At 44.5% G+C, this 20,179-nt stretch overlaps 2 protein-coding genes across 4 annotated transcripts; one reads left to right on the forward strand and one right to left on the reverse strand.

The window, feature by feature from the left end:
* Positions 1-3,722: 3,722 nt before the first annotated feature.
* On the reverse strand, positions 3,723-13,450 carry LOC123397613 (serine protease HTRA1-like). 2 transcript variants are annotated; one of them, XM_045092148.1, is made up of 13 exons: positions 13,359-13,450; positions 13,207-13,273; positions 12,783-13,077; positions 12,666-12,689; positions 12,420-12,548; positions 12,205-12,329; positions 11,832-12,122; positions 8,605-8,735; positions 7,734-7,854; positions 7,553-7,642; positions 4,148-4,252; positions 3,958-4,049; positions 3,723-3,877 (listed from the first exon to the last, which is right to left on the reverse strand). In XM_045092148.1, the coding sequence occupies exons 2-13, from the start codon at positions 13,267-13,269 to the stop codon at positions 3,802-3,804; spliced, it is 1,542 nt and encodes a 513-aa protein (XP_044948083.1). In that variant the 5' UTR covers positions 13,270-13,273; positions 13,359-13,450; the 3' UTR covers positions 3,723-3,801. The 2 variants fall into 2 exon arrangements, with proteins under 2 accessions (XP_044948083.1, XP_044948084.1); XM_045092149.1 differs by having other exon boundaries at positions 13,207-13,276; positions 13,359-13,449.
* A 104-nt stretch (positions 13,451-13,554) lies between these two features.
* On the forward strand, positions 13,555-17,862 carry LOC123397616 (putative protease Do-like 14). 2 transcript variants are annotated; one of them, XM_045092151.1, is made up of 10 exons: positions 13,555-13,688; positions 13,796-14,020; positions 14,156-14,295; positions 14,380-14,658; positions 14,835-14,971; positions 15,097-15,217; positions 15,671-15,763; positions 17,070-17,135; positions 17,219-17,316; positions 17,465-17,862. In XM_045092151.1, the coding sequence occupies exons 1-10, from the start codon at positions 13,565-13,567 to the stop codon at positions 17,541-17,543; spliced, it is 1,362 nt and encodes a 453-aa protein (XP_044948086.1). In that variant the 5' UTR covers positions 13,555-13,564; the 3' UTR covers positions 17,544-17,862. The 2 variants fall into 2 exon arrangements, with proteins under 2 accessions (XP_044948086.1, XP_044948087.1); XM_045092152.1 differs by having other exon boundaries at positions 13,799-14,020.
* Positions 17,863-20,179: the final 2,317 nt, after the last annotated feature.

Raw genomic sequence — 20,179 nt, forward strand, 5'->3', positions numbered from 1 at the left:
TTCATGTGGCTGATATACACATAGGGCGGACTACGTGGTGGGTATACGTTTCTTCCTATGATCATTCTGCCCTTCTACGTTTTTTGGTGGAAGGGGGGGGTGTGTTCTACCGAATTGCCTTCCTACATAGGCAAAATCCCATTGGACAGCAGCCACATACCATATGATGATAGGAAGACAGCTGCTACTTGCTGCTTAGAATTTCCCAAAACTATTTCCGTGGAAGAAATGATTGTTACTAGTCTCTCCCTAATAATAAAGCAAATTGGGTTTCTGGTCATCCGTCATATGTTTACCCTTGAAGTTGTGAATAATTACCCATCATGCCACCGGTAAGTGAGAAAAAACGATTCGTTTTCTTTACACAAGTCACGACAGTTTTCTTCGTTTATTGAGCGGCGATCTCCAAAGTTAACACTCGCATGATGGTTGCCGTAGTGGCTACGGACTGAACATTCTATTGGAGAGACCCGGGTTCGAGCCTAGGTTGTCGCTTTTTTTGCTTTTCCCTTTTTTCATCCATTTTCCTTCCTATCTGTGGTCTATTACAAGCGATCACTCGGTTTTCGTCCAGGATCTTGCTTTTTTTTTCCTTTTTCCTTTTTTTATCTTTTTCTATCCTATCTATACCTACTTTTTTAGTCTTTAATCTATACCTACTAATAAAAAAAAGTATTTTCAATCCGTCACGTATGTTTTAAGAAAAAACCTTCTATTTTTGGACAACTAATCCGTAACCCAATAAAAAGCTAAAACGGAAACGTTTTCTGTACGTCACTATCAAAATTATGGACCAAGCCACGTAAGCGAACCTGTAGCCCAGTTACCTCCCTGTTGCGCTTTCTGGACCAGCCTTAGGCTTCTTTCAAAGTAGAAAAAATATTGCAACCAAGTTGGAATAAAACTCACGATCTGTTAGCCTGAACTAACAATAATTAGCTCTAAAGGTGTGGATATACAAGCCCTACACGTGATAATTAGAGAAAAAGAACCTATAAAGAAGGAGATGCATGTTGTGGTTCACTCTAATATATTGTGTGTACTGATTGGCCGGCTTGTTATAAGTGGGCATGTTTTCTAAGGCCCCACACATATATGTATAGGTATAAATTTTCATATATTGGGCGGGCCACAACACGGATGGCCCAACATAGCTCTGCCACTGATATGACGGTTTACAATCTATGTGATTTATTCCGATGGTGTTATAGTGATGTGTATTCCTTTGATACAATTAAAGAATCTTCTAATATTTATGATTTTGCACATGTTTTTTTGGACAAATGTATCATATTGTTGCTCATGTGATATAATGATGAGTTTTCAAATAACTTGTTATTTTATCTTGTGTGTGTGAAGGAGGTGGAGAGTAAGGATTGTTTTCATCCGTTACAACGCACGGGCATTTGTGCTAGTATATCTTAAATAGAATTCAAGGTAGTTCCTTTTGTCTGCGAGTAAGTTGGCCGAATTTGTCCTCGCAAAAGTACATGGTCTGCTTAAAGTATTATGAAACCTGATTGAACACTAATCCTAATTACTACTCCAGCGGAAAAATACAAATCAGCTCTAACCACAAGGGGCAAAACGAAGCTGATTCCCTGTTAGAGCATCTCTAGTAGAACCCTCAAACCCTTAAAAATAACCGTTTTTTTACAGTTTTCGTCGGCAAAAGGACGTAGACTAGAACCCTTAAATCCTTAAACCCGTAAAAAAAATTAAAGGTCCAACCCGCAAACCCCTTCCCAGCCTGTAGAAGTGAGGGTTGGGAGGGAAAACTCCCCGCAACCCGCACTCCACTTCCCACATCGCGCGGGAGCGAAAACCGCCCCGCCTCCCAGCTCCTCCCGCCGCCATGGAGCCCCCGACCGCTGCCGCGCCCGCCGCGCAAGCCCCCGTGCCCGCCCCGGCCGCCGCCGTGCCCGCCGCGCCCCCGCCCCGCACGCCCCGGCCACCGTGGCCGACGTGGTGGCGGCGACCCACGTCGGGGCCAAGCGGCGGCGGGCGGGCCTTGCACCGCCTCCTCCCGCCCCGGCCGCTGTCGCGCCCGCCCCGGCCACCGCGGCTGCCCCGGCCACCGTCCAGCCCGCCCCCGCGAAGAAGAGTCGGCCGAAGGTCTCCTCGCGTGGGCCGTGAGGGGCTTCCTCGAAGGCCGCCGGCGCATCCCCGAAGCGGAAGAAGGTCGCGACGCGGAAGAAGCCCACGCCCCCGGCCGTCGCCGTCGCCGAACCTCCTCCCGCCGCGCACGAGGTGTTCGAGGAAATGGCAAACCCAACCTCGTTCATGGACCTCCTTCAAGATGCGGAGGTGGACCTCGGGGCTCTGCCTCTAGAACCCTTTGGTGAGGAGGTTGAAGAAGATGAGGAGGATGAAGGGGATGACGAGGAGGAGGTGGCCAAGATAGGGGAGGAGGCATTCACCGCCGCTTCCCGCCCACACGCGCGGTCGACAAACCACACCGAAGCGGAAGATATCCTCTTGGTTCGTGCTTGGGCATCTGTGGGGATGGATGCAACCACCGGCACCGATCAAACCGGTAAAAGGTATTGGCACAGGATCGAGGACAACTATTGTAGGATCAAGCCGAAGAATTGTGGGTTCATCTCTCGCAGTTACCGGTCGCTTCAAGGCCGGTGGGATTTGATGAAGCCCGCTTGTGCTCGTTGGAGTGCGGCCATGGACCAAGTGAGGGATGCACCACCTAGTGGAACCGTGGAGAGTGACTATGTGAGTACATATCTCTTCACTATTTTGATTATGTATGTGTACTATGTGGGTTCTTATGTGATTATGTGTGGTTGATAGGAGACAATTGCCGGCATGAGGTACAAGGAGATGGCCGCTTCCAAGGGCAAGCCATTCCCATTTAAGCATGCTTGGGCAATTCTTCAAACCTTTGACAAGTGGAAGTTGAGGGATCAAGAGACCGCACCCAAGAAGTCGGCAATGCTTAGGATGGATGATAGTGAAGATGAGGAGAAGGAGAGGAACTTGGGCAAGCCAGAAGGAACCAAGAAGGGCAAGTAAAGGGTGAAGATGGAAGGAGAGGCATCAAGCCTAAGGGAGAAGATGGAGCAAATGATGAAGGCAAGAGAGGAATTGACAAGGAAGACATTGGAGACGAAGATTCTTATCACCGAGAAGAAGAAAGAGGTCAAGCTTGCACAAGTTGAAGCAAAACGTGAAGAAGCAAAGCGCAAGGCCGACTTGGAGGAGAGGATGATCAAGGTGAAAGAGGCAAAGGTATGGAAAGAACTCATGGTGGAAGAGAAGGAGCACATGATGATGTCCAAGAAGGACATGGATGAAGAACAATTGCAATGGTGGAAGGACTACAAGGAGGACATCGCAGAGAGGAAGAGGATATTCCGTGGTGCGTCCTCTACTCTTCGAGGTGACACTCCGATGAGTGGTGGTGGCGATGGCGGTGTGGATGACTCCAATGAAGGTGCTTGATGGACGTGCAAGTGGTCTAGAAAATGACGCCAAGTGCAACTTTTTGGTGATGGTGCCGATGAGAGGGAGAAGATGAAGATTGTGTGATGTAAAAGCTATTAAACCATGCATCAATGATCTTTATTTCCGTGTTTGTTTGAAGGTTTATTATGTTTGTCTTGTGAAAATTATGCAATGCCAAATGACAGTTTTAAGGTTTGGGGTTGGGGCAAAGACTAGAACCCTCAAACCCAACCCTTATAACGGAATAGTTTTTCAACCCTTAATAGTGTCAAAAATGAGCAATTCTCAACCATTAAAACTGGTTTTACATTTAAGGGTTTGATGGTTCTACTAGAGATGCTCTTAGCCACGCTGCTTTTCGGTGAAAAGGGTTCCGTCCTTGACCCACCGAATAAGATATGGCCTCCCCAGCGGCCACCTGCAAGCGAACGATATATTAACACACATATACTAACAAACTACACTGTTTCTTAGTTCATACGTACACTATTAAATTACCTGTTAAATCCACTTGTAGGAGTAAACCTGCCGACGTCGATTGTTCTGGTTGTGGCTTCAGATCTGCGACCTCTCACTGTTTTCACATCAAACTGGATTGGATACACAAATAGGACACAATAAGCTACAATCAGAACGTCGGTGGGAATCATAGCAAACACTTCATTATGCACTAATATTTACACTAAACCTTGAGGCTTATCACTGTTTCCATCTGGTTTCCGTCTTTTGTTGGGTCCAATTTCTGTCTCTCCAGCATGTGCTGAGAGCACGTATCCAGCAGCATTCCACCCAGCTAACAAGCAAAAAACATATATGTTGTTAAACAACATTGTGCAAATTAACAACAGTTCCTGGTGTTAACCAGATGAAACCTACTAATGATGCCACCAGTGATACCATATCTGCTTTCTAATGCTACTATGTATCTTCATTTGTATCTGGGGAAGGGTCCCAGCATTACCCCAAATCCACACTTCACCAACAAGCGGACGATGACGACAATTCGGTGTCGCGATCCTTCTTGGAATCGTTCTGGAGTGGTCTTGGCTTGGGAGAGCCATCGGCTCGGGTGGTGCGCGGCCCTGGGGCCAGTGTGGAAGTCAGAGCGGCGCCTCCGGATTTTGTCGTCATGGAGGGGTGGCGGCATTGGTCACGTGGGTGGCAGTGTCGTTGGCCAGCCCGATATGCGGCCTCGGGGTCGGCCTGGATGTCGGAGCAGCGGCTCCGGATATGATTGTTGGGTGTCGACTCTGGTTGTTTGGGTGACGAAGGTGGCGGCTCGCTTGGTCCGCGACCTCGTGGTCGGTGTGTGGGGTTTTTGTTTGTAAGTCGAAGCGACGGCTCCGGAGTTGGTTGTAGGGTGTCTGCCTTGGTTGCTCGGGTGGCAAAGCATGCGACTTGTCTGGTGCGTGGCCTCGGGGTCGGCTGTCTGGTGCGTGGCCTCGGGGTCGGCTGTCTGGTGCGTGGCCTCGGGGTCGGCATGGATGCCGGAGCAGCGGCTTCGGTCTTGGTTGTAGAGTGTCGGCTACGTGCTGCTCGGGTGACGGAGCCGGCGGCTCACCTGGTGCGCGGCCCCGGGGTCGGCGTGTGTGGTTGGTGACCTGTGGGAGGCATGTTGTAACGGTTTTTGCCCGAGTTTTTGCCCCGTGGCCGTTATTCTTGTGGCGTGACCTAGCGGCATCGCAGGAGAGAGTGGTAGATAAATCACGTCTAGGACGGCAGGGAAACTCGTCTCGCTGCAAACGTGGGTGCAGAGGCGAGCCAGACTCGGGAGACGCTCGAATCCCGCGTTTCTGCTCAGCCTGGTTGGGAGCCCCTTTTTGCATCAAGTTGGGCCAGGCCCAGATCTGCATGCAGCCTACCGAACAAACTGTATTTTCCATGGTGGGTGCAAGCCACATGCAACATAGGGAACCAAACATGCCCTAAGGCCTCGTTTGGTTAAGGGGGATTGGGGAGGTTTTGAGAGGAAAATCCCCGGGAGAGCCAGAAACCCCACAGATCCTCGGGCGCCCATTTGGTAGGAGGGGTTTGCTTAGCCCAATCCCCTCCGTTCCCCTTCAGGCCTCGTTTGGTTAAGAGGGGTTGGGGAGGTTTTGAGAGGAAAATCCCCGGGGGGGCCAGAAACCCCACAGATCTTCGGTCGCCCATTTGGCAGGAGGGGTTTGCTTAGCCCAATCCCCTCCGTTCCCCTTCAATCCCTTCCTATCCATGTGTTTCAAAACCCTACTCGGAGGACTAGTGGAAGCAAAACCCCGGGGATTTGAGAGAATTGGGTGGAACAAAGGGATTCACCCAATCCCCTAAAATCCCTCCCTCTCAAAATCTCCCCAATCCCCCTTAACCAAACGAGGCCTCAATCCCTTCCTATCCATGTGTTTTAAAACCCTCCTCGGGGGACTAGTGGAAGCAAAACCCCGGGGATTTGAGAGGATTGGGTGGAACAAAGGATTCACCCAATCCCCTGAAATCCCTCCTTCTCAAAACCTCCCCAATCCCCCTTAACCAAACGAGGCCTAAGGTCTCGTTTGACACGGGGGGATTCAGGAGGTTTCGAGAGGAAAATCCCCGGAGGGCCAGAAACCCCACAAACCTCGGGCGCCCATTTGGTAAGAGGGGTTTGCTTAGCCGAATCCCCTGTGTTCCCCTTCAATCCCTTTCTATCCATGTGTTTCAGGACCCTCCTCCACGGACTGGTGGAAGCAAATCCCCGAGGATTTGAGAGGATTGGGTGGAAGGAAGGGATTCACCAAATCCCCTTAAATCCCCTCCTCTCCAAACCTCCCCAATCCACTTCTACCAAACAAAGCCTGGAGGTTTGGGGAGGAGGGGATTTGAGGGGATTTGGTGAATCCCTTCCACCCAATCCTCTCAAATCCCCGGGGGTTTGCTTCCATCAGTCCCTCGAGGAGGGTCCTGAAACACATGGATAGGAAGGGAATGAAGGGGAACGAAGGGGATTCGGCTAAGCAAACCCCTGTTACCAAATGGGCGTCCGAGATTCTATGGGGTTTCTGACCCTTCCGGGGATTTTCCTCTCGAAACCTCGTGAATCCCCCCATGCCAAACGAGGCCTAAAGTGGTGTTTGGGCTTTGGTTGCATGATGGGTTTGGTATAGGGATATGTAAGTGGGTTTCGGGGCGCAGCAACTTAGTGATATTCCCACAACTGCATATACTGAAGTGGAATTAAATTTCATGAGACCAAGACAAAATAAAAAAAGTGGGTTTCATATATCAGAAAAACATCTAAAAAATCAAATGTGCTTCCAAGGAACCTAGCTGCCTCACACTTTGCAAGCTGACTCATTCTTAGCGACGAGTCCTAGATCAGAATTGAGTATCACAGGATACAGATCAAGCCACGGGAACCTCTAGCAACTAGCACAAGTAGTGTTCCCATAACCCCAATTGGAGTAGGAGCCCGGCACCAAAAGGAGCTGAAGATTGAGTAGTGTAACCCCTAACATGAATCTAGAGCACAGCATGTGATGGGTGATGGAAAATGGAACTTGGAATGCACCAGCTGTGTTCGATAACATGAGGGGAGGTCAAGACGATACCCCGGGAGGCAACAAAGGGGGAGGCTCAACTCAACCATATGCGATGACCGTGATTGGGTGCTGCCAGGGAGAGCGTGCAGAAATGGAAGGCGAGATCGGCTGGTGCTATCAAGCAACAAGGAAGATGACAAGCACCTGGGTGACAGATATGGCAGGTGATTAGTCCAAGGGTGCCAGCAACCAGTGAGAGTGACACGGTGACACATGCCATGATGGGGACTGACCCATGGGCATCAAGGCAAGTAATTTCGTATACTGTCGAGGAAGAAGGGCCATCCAAGGGTTGAGAAAGATGAAAGTTAATTCTCGATCTAGATCACATAGCGACAATTCCCTCCCCTGGGATTACAACAGTAGGGGGAAAATGGCATCTTTTCCAATCCCAACCTATACTTTTCATATCCTGTGAACCAGACAAGGGAGTGAAACAGTTTTCTCATTCCCACATCCCATTTCCCATCAACCAAGTGCCTTCTTCAGCAATTTCTTCATGCCCATAATAATAAACTTAATGTTACAAGGATACAAACCTCTGCAGCACTGGAGAAAGGTACATCATTAACATGAGTGATGATATCCCCGACCTGTATCTCAGAATGTTCGGCTGAAGGTACTTCGACCTGCAACACAACTCGTAAGATTAAGAAAAATACGGAACTCCCAATTTCGTGGATCAATGCAAGAAGGAAGCGCACCAGAGAAAACGCATACCTTCTCCACGATCACACCACGGATCTCAGGGAACTCATGATGTATTTTTTCAAGTGCAGTAAGCTGTTCATCTTCGTGAAGAGTTCTAACTCGTAGTCCATGCAACGGTCGTATGACCTTCCTGCGTCATGACATAGTTTATTTTAATAAACAATGCTATAAAGTGCAGCAATTATAGACCACACTTCTTACTAACTTGCCTACAATATATCAATGAAGGTGTAGCTTAATTAGAGTAATGAGAAGGTGGGACAATAAAGTACTAGCGAAGAAAGAGGAGCTTCCAACATACCACACATTAAAATGAGAATATTGACGTTGTTGAATCAAAGTTAGTACTCCCTCTGTCCCAAAATAAGTGTCTCAACTTAGTACTGGCTTTAGCACAAAGTTATACTAAGCTTGAGACACTTATTTTGAGACGGAGGGAGTATATAACAAGAGGGGTGTGCTTAAACTGTGCATTCATCTTTTCGGATAACTTGCCCAGATTGACCATTAGAGAGCATTGAAAACATACAGCAGTAAAGGATGTCATACAGTTAGCTATGTCTAAAAACATTTGTTAAAAAGAAACAAAGTTATATTGCTGCTTTATTGTCTGTTAGTAGCTAAATCTAACTATAGTTAACACAAAACTGTTGGTAATGTTTGAACCATCGGCGGAATCTCCACAAGGAAATTTACTAAGAAATACAAAACCCTAAACTTAAAAATAGAATGGAAATCTAAAAATAGCTTAGTCACTTCAATATTACGCATAACATATTTTGACAATCACTATTGCAATTCTAACTATGGGCTAGAAAATGCAAGCCTACTTGATATTTCCTTTTTAATAACACAAAACATAAGTAACAAAAAGACATACTTGAAGTCATTGAAGTGCTGCAAACACTTCAACACAATGAAACCTGGAAGGAAAGGGGTCTCTTTCTTGTCATAGAAGTTCATGCCGATGATATTTCCATCAAAATCCATCAGAGGACCCCCAACACCTCTCTGCAAGAAATATAATTGTAGCAAACGTGGATGACCAATTATGAAGAAATTTCCTAACATGTAACATTCTGGCAGATTTATATCCATGGCACGGCTGACAAAGTTCAACATGGACACTTAACTAATAAATATTGTCATTCAAAACAGAGTTGGTGATATAAGAAACTGTAACCAATTAAATTTTTGATAAGTTCTTCAGTGCAAATGCTCATACGTCTTGGATTAACAAACATTCCGTGCAGGCAAGCTGCGGTAGCAGGTAGGCTAACCATAGACAGTGGTAAACACAGACTACAGGTCGTCCTTTCAAAGATCTATATAAGAATCTCTGAACGGAGAATGTTGTTGGTGATTAATTCCGCCGATCCTGTACACAAAGTTATACATACAATTTAGGTATCGACTCGGGCAATGAGGGGACACCGTCGTAGACTTAGGAGACGATGGAGACAATTATGTACCCAGGTTCAGGCCCCCATGATGGGTCATAGCCCTACATTCTGCCATGTGTACATTGATGCGAGGTTACGGATTACAAGAACTAGATTGGATTTACAAGCTAGGCATTGCGGTGTTGAGTTGCTTCTCTTGTGAGTTTAAACACCCCCCTATGTTGGGGTCTCCGAGGTCTTCTATATATGGGGAATATCTCCCATGATGGAGACGACAATAAGTCTTGTCAGTCAAGGCTTCGACTTCTCTGACTGGTAGTTGTGGATAGCTGTGGGTATTGTAGGGAGAAGCTGCTGTCATGTAGAATACAGTATATCTTATCATAATTCTCCAAAACTCATCGGCAAATATGGCAACTGATAATGACTCTCAGACTTGTTTTACGGAGGAATATAGCATTGCCATTGAATTCAGAAAGATAAAACCATAGATACTGGATTCGGTGGGATGGGCTTCAAACCCAGGTCTAGATCAACTGATAGATCTCGAACAGTGTTCGAAATCGGTACAGGCCGGTGGACGTTCGCTCATGATCCGTCAATCTCAAGTGAACCCCAAAAGTGGAATTACTGCAGCAGCTATTACAGGATAGACGCCGCTGCAGCTTTCCAGAGTTGACAGGGCTATCCGAGTGACAACCTCATCGGATACATGGCTGCTGGCCTGTCGCAGCACCTCCTGTGCAGCTTTGTTAGATGCCTGGATGGGACAGAGCAGGCAGTGAGGCAGATGTGTATTAAGGACATAGTGAGCTAGCAGAAGAACTGAGGAAAGTTGTGCAGCGTCAGGGTAGAAGAAGGCTCGATTTGCGGCTGCTGGACTGCGCTGTGCTTATTTATAATCGGATGTAGGAAAATAGTCATGGAATGAGAGATAAGTTGGCTAAACAAACACCAAAATAGGCAAAAACTGGTTGGATAAGCTGGATTACCATAATCTACTGCAATGCCAAATGCAGCCGAAGATGTGTGCCTGTGTACCACCGGGAATCACAAGGACTAGGAAGTCTGGACGTGAACCCAGCAGATTAGGTTCCCATTCTCTAGTGGGCCTGGTGGCTGTTCTTTTGTTAGGTATGAATCGGATGTATAATAAAATATGTGGCCCATGGCCCATCTAGTGTGCTCATCTCCATAAAGAGAAAAATACGCTGTATACTAGAGTTAGCGAATCGGAATCGTCGGGTTCACAAACCCCTTCTCCTATTTGCAGATCGGAGATGTGTACCCCCATCTAATCTGATCCGCTTGACATAGCTAATCTGAATGGCAAAACAGGTAAGTAGATAGTGATATAGCCTATAGGAATTATGCACCATTTTCTTTTGCAAGAAATTTCTGGAATTTCATACAAGAAATACTGGTACAAACTGTTCTCTCTAAATATGGAAAGGCACCATAACTTGAAGCTGAATTATGGGACGATCACACTAATACCTATGGAGGCCCGAGCTAACAAAATTCTAATGAGCAGTTTCACTGTAGTATCAAAACAATTAAGTAAATTTCTTAAAATTACACCTTTTTGCCAACTATAAAGAACCACTCTTAATGAGCAGTTCCACAAAACAACAACCTTTTGGACACTTTCAGAGAACTGCGATTTTTAGAATTGTGGCAGTCATGGGCTAACCAGCCCCTAGCCCAAGTTATGGGAAGAGTGATGTTCAGTGTTCACGCATACTGTAGTGGGTGGATCCGTAGCACAATGGATCCTAATCTCATCCAATCAAATAAAGAAATAAGGATTGTATCTAGAAAATAACGATACAGACTTAAATAGTTAATAAAATATAGATAAGAGATGAGATTAGTTTACTTTCAATTAGAGATATTTCGTTTAAGCTGGAATTAGTTTCTTAGCCATCAAGTCAAAAATTCCATACAAAAGGAACATGAAGCACTCTGTACTCATTTATAATCAAGCCATAATTAATCAAAAGGCACTAACAAAACCTCCGAGCTTCTCAGGGATTGAGCCCTGACAGCCCTAAATGAGGGTGAGTGCTCTATCCCTGGTCTTTGGACCTTTACCCAGTTTAGCACATGACAGTGGCAGTTGTCTCCCATCCATGAACAACATAGTTTCAGAAAACTAGCACCCAGTTTCTTTCCTCGTGTCACTGAGAGGTGGGCCACAACTGTCAGTTTATAAAGAGTGGTTTCTGAAACAATAAAATGGAATAGAGGTGGTTTTATGAAATTACTTAAACTAGGTCCCTTGATAGTTTGGCAAGAAATGGTGCAGTTATACTATACATAATTTACCCAAATAATTAATTGGTTATGATTACTAGGTTTGAAAACTTGGTATATAATCAGTTTCTCTGAACAAGTTCATATGGGATGTTGCCATAATGCATGGGATACTACAATGTCCTTAAGATACTACAATGTATCAGTTATGGATATGCAACAAAAACTTAAGATCAAGGTTGCAATAGGAACCAAACACAGCAAATCTGCAATATATGTTTTTTAGTAAACTACTCCCTCCGTCCCATAATAAGTAAGTGTCGCAAAATTTGTACTAGGTTAGTACAAATTTTATACTAGATCAACGACACTTATTTTGGGACAGAGGGAGTATATAATTGTTGTTTCAGATATTAATTTGCATAATGACTTCAGTCGTTTGGATTACCTTTGAAATCCTGCAAGATGAAACAAGAAGCTCTTCACAATCAAACTGGCTTCTTTTTGGAACCAGTTTTCCAAAAGAAGAATTCAAGCTCCAAGGCTTACAAAGACGGCCTAAAGCTACAACATCTTTCGAATGGCGCTCATAAAAATTGAAAATTCTAGTGTCAGCACTGAAACTTCTCGTTGGCAGTTGCACAGTTGAAGGAACTTCAATCACACATATGTTGTAAGAAAAATCGACATTTGAGACTGAGCCCTCGAGTACTTCTCCACTTGGTAAATGTACATCGATCTAGAAAAATTATCAGATAGCAAAGTAAGTTGACTGTTTAGATAATAATACGATAATGAAGAAAACCAAAGAATGCAGCAACCTTAAGTTGATCAGCCTGCTTATCTTGGTGTGGCCATTTAACTAAACTTGCAGATGTTACCACATAACCAATACCCATGAGATACTCAACAGTAGTACCGGAGCAAGAGAAAAGATGCTTGCTTCCTGCAGGGAACAGAAATAGAACTTGTTGTGACATATCAAAATTAATACTACTTAGCATAAATAATAACATGCTGAGATAAAGTTATTGACCTGAATATGACTCAAGTCCAACAGTAGACTTAGCAAGTTGTAATGTGAGCTCCTCAACTCTCCAACTTATATGCTTGAGATCAAATATCCCGAACTCGTCGGTCGGATGATTCGGAATCCATTCAAAATCTTAAAAATCAAAAAGCAACACCCTTCACTAAACGCGGAGCACTAGAGGATAAACCAAACTTGTTCCTTCTTCATATATAGGTATAAATAAATAAAATGGCAAGAGAAGCAAATCACCTGGCCACGGTTCTTTCACCTTATCTGCAATAAGTTGGTATATACAGCAACCAAGTTATTATAGGCTTGTATATCTAAAAGAAGGAAGACAAGAGTAAGTGTAGGAGAATTGCCCACCAAGAGGGACTGCCCTCCTCCACTGAGGGATGTAGTAGAACTCCTCCTCTCTGCCCTTTATCGACTCCTCGAAATCGAGCCTGTTTTGACGCAGTTTCTCTCTTAACTTGAGGGCCCTCTCCACGGTTGCTTCAGCCTCCCTTATTTTACGTTGCTTCTTTAGGCGTCTGTTTTGGATCCGTTCCTCTCTCACCCTCAGCTGCTGTTTCTTCCTTGCCTTTGCGTCGTCATCAACGCCGCGAAGATTGTAGAAATCTCTTGCACATAGCTCATCGACGTCAGAGGTGGTTGATATCTGGGCACGAGAAATTAGAATCGTTAAGAAATTGCTTCTCAAAATAAAATTCGTTAAGAAATTATACAGCTCATCCTCTATGCGTGACATCAATTATTTGGGCGCGCGCGAGAGAGACAGAGAGATTACCACTTCCGTGAGAGGGGCCTGCGGGGATACATTGTCGCGGCCTACTGGGATGATCTCCTCCATCTGCCTGCTATGCATCCACCAGAGATATGCGAAAAGTTGGTTTTTTTTTTGGACGGGGGAGGTGGGGGGTGGGGATTAAGAGCGCATACCTGAAAAATCAATGTCTGGGTGGAGAGAGCAGGTGCGCGCCGAGGTAGAAGTGGGCGGCGGATCGCACTGGGTTAGCAAAGAGACGCGCAGGGCTGGATTGGGGGTTGTGCAGGTCGGAGCATGAGATAGGCGACCCGCTCTCCAACTTGACCCGGCCGTCTCTCTCTCTCAAAAAACAAAAAAATTGACCCGGCCGCCGGCGACAATGGAGAGCAGAGGAGAGGAGATGCAGCCGGCGACAATGGAGAGTAGAGGAGAGGAGATGCCGCCGGAGAATACGAGAAATCTGGAAGAAGGCGAACAACAAGACCTGGAGAGACAAGCCAACGGTAGGTACATGCAGCGGGCTTCGATGCGCCGCGCGCCCACCTGCCCCTGCCCCTGCCCCTGCCCCGTGCTTACTAATTTTGTTCTTTTATTTTTCTTTCTGACCTAGCAGCAGCTAACCGCCTGGTGTTCCTGCTGTTCGGCGATGGCACTCACTCGGATCCGGAGCCGAAGCCCGCTTGTCCTCCCTCCCCCTCCTCCTCCTCCTCTGACGACAAGGACGGCGAGAACAACTCGGACGACGACGACGACGATTTCAGCGCGGAGGGCTTGAGCGCGAGGGAAGCGGCGCTGAGCGTCTCCAAGTCCCTCGTCTCCATAGCCACCTACACTGGTAATGCTAATTTCTTGTTGCCCTCGCGGATTATCGCGGATGGATATGCCATCTATTAGTATCATATGCTACGAGTATATTGCCTAACTCTCACGCGAGCAATTTGTTTGTCTCTTGGCCTGTCCAACTGGGCAGATGGGGATCCTCCCTCCACCTTCGCCTGCACGGGCACGGTGGTCTCTCACGAGGGCTCTGCCACCTGGATCATAACCTCCGCATCTCTCATCAGGAAGCCCGAAATCGACACCGAGGTGCACGAACCGCGCGCCGTAAAGGTCAGCAGCCAGCACCATTACCTGCCTCTTATCAGTTGCTCTGTTTGTTCATAATATATGCTGACTGATTGGTGAGCGTCGCAGATCGAGGTGCTCCTGCATAACAAGAAGGTTGTCAAGGGGCGGTTGCTCATGTATGACTTGCTGTATAATGTCGCCATTGTTTCCATTGCGCGTGCCAATCTCCCCACGGTGATGCTCAACGACCTCCCGGACTCTTATTTCTTGACGCCTGGTCCGGTGGTTGCTGTTGCCAGGAAATTTGAGTCTGGAAGGTTGCAGATGAAACGTGGGGAGACGCTCCGCATAGCTTGCAGGATGGATTGCGATGAACTCATGCTCAGCACTTGCAAAGTTGAGCAGGTAAAAGTTTATTTAAAAGGATAACAAATTCAATACTACTCTTAATGAGCTCTGGTTCTGCTTGGGTTGATAGAAACTAAAGCTCCACAAGTGCTCATATTTCTACGAGTGTGTTTCTTATGGATCTCATTTAATGAATACCTGTTCATGTTCAATTATTTATATCATTATTCCAGAATTTTTTCATTGGGGGGCTTCTAGTGGACTTAGAGAAGAGGATTCTTGGGATGAATTTCATAGACAAGGGACTCACCACCCCCTTCTTGCCAGTTCAGATTGTTGGGAGATGCCTGAGACACTTCAAAGCATATGGGTAAGTTATTGTGTTCAACTTATCAGTTTTTCTTCACCTTCTAGCATAATTCATATTATATGTGAGGTATTTACTTGATATGACCAAACATTAATGCATGCAACCAAATTTTGTGGTGAGTGCAGGGAAATCAAACAACCTTGGCTTGGAATAAGGGGTCGTTCCCTTCACCTGTTGGAATCAGCCAGACTGGAGGAAATATGCCATAAGTTCTCTAAGCCGCCTTCTGGAGTTTTTGTGGACATGGTACGTATCCACCGTCCAACTCTCCAACCCACGGTCCCACACCCAGGCCACTTTTTTTTAACTCTTTCCCTTTTAATCAACTGCAATTACTTTTGTGGGGATACTTGATAAGATAACTACTCCCTCCATCTCAGTTTATAAGTCCGGCACGTGTACCTAGATCATCAATTTGACCAACTTAATGATAAGCATATATTATAAAAAATATATCTTTAAAAACTTTAGATGTTCTATTTTCTAATGATATATTTTTATATTAAACAATAGATTTTATATAAGTCAAATTAACGACCTAGGTACAAGTGTGTGCCTTCTAAACCGTGACGGAGGTAGTAGCATGAGATGACACTGTTCAGTAAATAATCTGAAGATTTCAGGTTGTTGTGTTCTGCTTGCTCTTTCTCTGTCCTTGGTTTGCATTGACTTAATCTGTTAATCACATATATTTCATAGATTCCTGAAGCATCATCTGCAAACTGTGGGGGCGTTGAGGTTGGTGATATCCTTAATCAACTTGATGGAGCTGTTTTGCACTCTACAGCACAGGTATTGTTTTTGGAGGTGAAATTTTAATGCTACTATGGATGTGTACAATACTGATACTGCCATAAAATAATGCACTTCCGTTCTTGCCACTGCCAGTCCTACTCTCTTTTTCTTTAGTCCTGATTTTAATTTTGTTTCTGTTACGGGTTGGTGGGTTGGGTGGTCATAACTTTTGAAGGGAGGCCTAGAGAAATTGCGTAATAAATTTTGTGGTTTTAGAAATTGTACGCAAATAAATACAATCCGGTTTGATACGTCTTTTGTGATTATAATTGCTTTGCACCTAGTTAAAATTTACGATGTTTATGATGGATCTTAAATTGTGTGTTCATAAGCAGTGGCGGAGCTAGCCTAGGATGACTGGGAGGGCCAATGGAAAAATATGAGCTCTTGAGGGGACAAAAGTCTGTATTTTTTTCAACCTATGCTGCTAGAGGAATTTTTTTTCACAAAATATCCCAAGGCTGGGGGGCAGTGACCCCTGCAGCTATACACATAGCTCCGCCACTGTTCATAAGTACTCCTCCAATGAGAAACACGTGCCACTTTTGGGATATGTGTAGGCAAACCTTTGAAACTTTAGTTATTGGTCTACATTGAAATATTTAGTTTGGATAGATGAATGTCATTTCATATAAGTAGGTTTTCCTTGAAATGTTTCATAATATTAGGATGTAGTATTAGGCTTCAAACTGCTTGGTGATGCTATGTAGAGTATGTCTTAGCAAGAAGGTATCAACATTGCAGTCTGCATACAAGTGTTATAGTGTCATCCATCTGGAGAGAAATGCACGCGCTAGTACGGTAGGCAATCCCCTTGTCAAAACGTAAGGCCCTCTCTGCATTGAGATGAAGAAACTGATGAACAACGACAAGTAATTTTGATGGGAGGGCCAAATGCCAGCAACTCTTTGTCTATACTTTTCATGGGTTACATTACATGTCCATATGTCGGTCGGGATAATATTTTGACATATTTAGGTTACACAAAGTAAAAAGTCATTCAGCATAGAAAAATATCGACTTTTGGCTCCTAAACTTTCACTGAAACCACATTTGGTCCTGTGAGGTCTGGCTGCTCAATGAGCGATGTTGTATCCACTGCTTCCCTTCTCCTCTTTTACCTAAACCCTTCCCTTCCTCCACCCCTCTCCCCTTTCCCTTTCACATCCACTATTAATTATACCTGACTTGCTGTCCATTTAGCCTTGTAGTCTACTTTTTGTATACGGAAAATCAGTTCTCATCGATCCCTGAATTGGTTCCCCTTAACTTTGTGGAGCTTATGGTTTTCATCCATTCTCAGCTTACTTCATTGCTCCTGGACAAAATGGAGGTTGCAATGCATGAGCGTAGACCAGTCATCCTCAAGGTTAGTCCAGGTACCCTCCTGCCTGGGGTGTTTTAGTTGATTCACCAAGTTAACATCAAATGTATCTTCACGTTGCTGAACAGGCACTCATACAGAGACCCAAGGACGGGGCAACGGTTGCTGCAGAGTTAATAGTGGCTGGGCGTCCCCCCGGAGAATGTGATACACTATTGAACAACAGGTATTCTGTCAATCTGTCAGTCGTGTTTGTATGCAGTTTCGGACTCAAACATGTCATTGTCTGTGTCCATGATTTACGTTACTTCCTTTTTTATATAACATGATAGAATGCGTGGGTGATTTATGCTGAGATCGGTTATCTATTGTAGGTGGACACTGCCCCCGCTAACAGTGTATTATTGGGGGCCCCCGGATTTAGATGAATGGGTTCATGACGACTCTGACTGATTTTCAGCAGCAGGTGTTGGTTGTGTTACTTCGAGCTCGGTTGGCTCTGACTAATTTGGCAGTAGCTCCCAGGTTGAAGAGTTTTGTTCTAAGTAGTACGAGAAAGAACGAATCGAGTTAAGACAAGCTTACTGAATTACATATATCGGCATGCCTAAGATATGCTCTATCGCGCATTCACGCTTACTGATTTGCTTGTCGACTTCTATTTTAGTTTTCTTTTATGAAGTGCACAAGAGGCCCCTAAACTAATCCGGGCAGAATTTCTACTAGAAATGACGATTGGTTAAGAAATGTATGGTTTCTCGAACTTTGAAAATTGTCATTCAAGTTCTTCAAGTGTAGTAGGCGTGTCATCTACTCCCTTTGTCTCATAATATAAGAGTGTTTTTTTTAAGGTGGTGCAGTAGATCCAAACTCATCCCAACTGCGTCTGGTCGGACATGCAGCCTTGTTAACCAAAGCCACCTCGCCGGTCTCATCAAGTCTAATCGTTGGATCCGAGTAAAATCCACAGAATCATCATGATAGTGTTACATGATGCAAAAAAAAATCATTTTAAAATATTTGCAGAGTGCATCGCACTGGATTTTGATAGTGGCAAAAAACGCTGATCCCGACGGCCATTCGCGCGATGGCCTTGGCACACATCAATGCATGTCTTTATGGAAAGCAAATCATTTTCTCATAGAACCATTCCGAGTCATTTTTTGGTTTAATCTAATATATAATCTAAGATGCATTGTCTATGTCATATTTTCTTTAGAATGCAATAATGAGCTGAATTATGCATGCTCACTTAATCACCTCAAATTTGAATACATTCAGTCTGCTTTTTATCAATTATAAAGACAAAATGCTGAAACAAAAAGATTGTCGCTCATGCTGACTTTATATTCACACTGAGACAAAAATCCAGAAAGGGGTCAGAATATCTCCAATAGTATGTTTGTTGGTAAATTTAGTATATCACCAACTATTGACCCATTCACAAGTGTATCTAGTGGGTGAAGAGATAATTTACAAATTACAATGATGACATATTGATCTAGTTTATCTATTAAGCGTGCACATGCAATGCATGTATTATTGATTGGCAAATAATTATTCGTCCTAGAGAGAATTATATTAATGAAATTAAAAAAATAGTACTAACATAAGAGAAGCAACAAATATGTTTACAAATGTTGTATTACAAAAAATTTATACCCAGACTAAAACTAAACATATTTGTCGACAATCATAGTAGGTACTGTAGTTACCAATTTCAATTCGTTCAACCAAACATCACACCTCATTATATGCTTTATTATAGACTCTAAATAGAGCTTACTATTTCAAAATTATTTGGCAGGGAGAGAGAGATCACATGTCTACAGAGGTTGCAGGCATTGGCAGCAGTACCGGCACCGCCGTCTTTGGCAACAGTTTTTCAGAACTGGGGAGTACGATTTGTAATTGGCAGCTTCTGTATGTGGTGCTTTCGAGCGATCAGTGTATTGACTTAGACCGCAGGGAGGAGTTCTGAGCCGAAGTTTGGCTGCACTGAACCAGGAGGAAGGTTCAGTGGCTTGTCCATTTTGTATCAGTTTTGAGATCCATGTGGGGGGATTGATCGTTTTTTACTCTCATATCTGAGTCCAACATCACGTGAAGTCATAGAAAATTCAGTTGAGCATGATCATTAATTTCTTTTTACATTGCTAATATGATCACTACTTAGTCTTTGTGTTATCCAAGACAAATACTTCCAAATGACAAATTGATTGCTTGCCGAAAGGAAGATGTTGTGTCTTTAGCACACTAGCCTTCTTGCAGCATTGGCATCCGCTCGTTAGGCCCCGAGACCGCGATCGGCTTCAGGGCTACCTGGACGCGCTGCTGATGTCCGCCCGGCGGCTCTCCCCCCGATCCCATGATGCTTAGCTTGCCCCTTGTTGGCATTTTCTGTTTTCTTTTTTTCCTTTCCTTGGGCGTGACTGTGCTGTTGCCCCAGCGCTCTTTTGGTTTATCACTGTGTTGGGTTGTGGTTGTATGGATGCTGGTACTTATGCTTTATATATAAAGCGGGACGAAAGCCTGTTTCAAGTATCAACAAGTTATTGCACTTCAAGCATAGGACTTCTTGTCGTGTTATTTATGAAACAGAACTAAATAAGAATTAAGAATAAAAAATAAAATGTTGCAAGATAAATTGTCAATCTAAGAAATTGCCTAAAATACTGTGAAATTGCTTAATTTTGATGCTCAGATGTCTATTACTGATGATCAATTGCCTACGATTGATGTTCAGTTGCATGCTATTCGTGAATAGTTGTCATAACTACACTCGAGTATCATTAAAAAGTTAACAACTTTTAATGTGTGTTTGCGCAACTCCAGTGCAGTCAACAAACAACTCATGTGTATACACACGATGCAATTCATCTAGCATCAAAGTTGCTTCTATTTAGCATTAAAGTTGCCTCATCTAGCATCAAAATTGCTTTTGAAAAAATTCTTCAAAACATATTCATACGGGATCTCATTTTGAAGAGTGTCACGAGGAACCCAACAATGAAACATATAATAATTCCGACACACGGTTTGTCACGAGGAACTAATGCACATCTAACGCATGCGGAGCCAAGCATGCA

The sequence above is a fragment of the Hordeum vulgare genome, chromosome 5H (genome assembly GCF_904849725.1).
Source record: "Hordeum vulgare subsp. vulgare chromosome 5H, MorexV3_pseudomolecules_assembly, whole genome shotgun sequence".
In the NCBI taxonomy this organism is placed as follows: Eukaryota; Viridiplantae; Streptophyta; class Magnoliopsida; order Poales; family Poaceae; genus Hordeum; species Hordeum vulgare.

Coding starts and splice junctions, on each gene's coding strand:
- LOC123397616 (XM_045092151.1), top strand. CDS start 13,565: ATGGAGAGCAGAGGAGAGGAGATGCAGCCGGCGACAATGGAGAGTAGA. Junction 17,136..17,218: donor GTAGACCAGTCATCCTCAAG/GTTAGTCCAGGT, acceptor GTTGCTGAACAG/GCACTCATACAGAGACCCAA. Junction 17,317..17,464: donor GATACACTATTGAACAACAG/GTATTCTGTCAA, acceptor TATCTATTGTAG/GTGGACACTGCCCCCGCTAA.
- LOC123397613 (XM_045092148.1), bottom strand. CDS start 13,269: ATGGAGGAGATCATCCCAGTAGGCCGCGACAATGTATCCCCGCAGGCC. Junction 12,690..12,782: donor GAGGAGGGCAGTCCCTCTTG/GTGGGCAATTCT, acceptor AACTTATTGCAG/ATAAGGTGAAAGAACCGTGG. Junction 8,736..11,831: donor CATCTTGCAGGATTTCAAAG/GTAATCCAAACG, acceptor TATTTCTTGCAG/AGAGGTGTTGGGGGTCCTCT.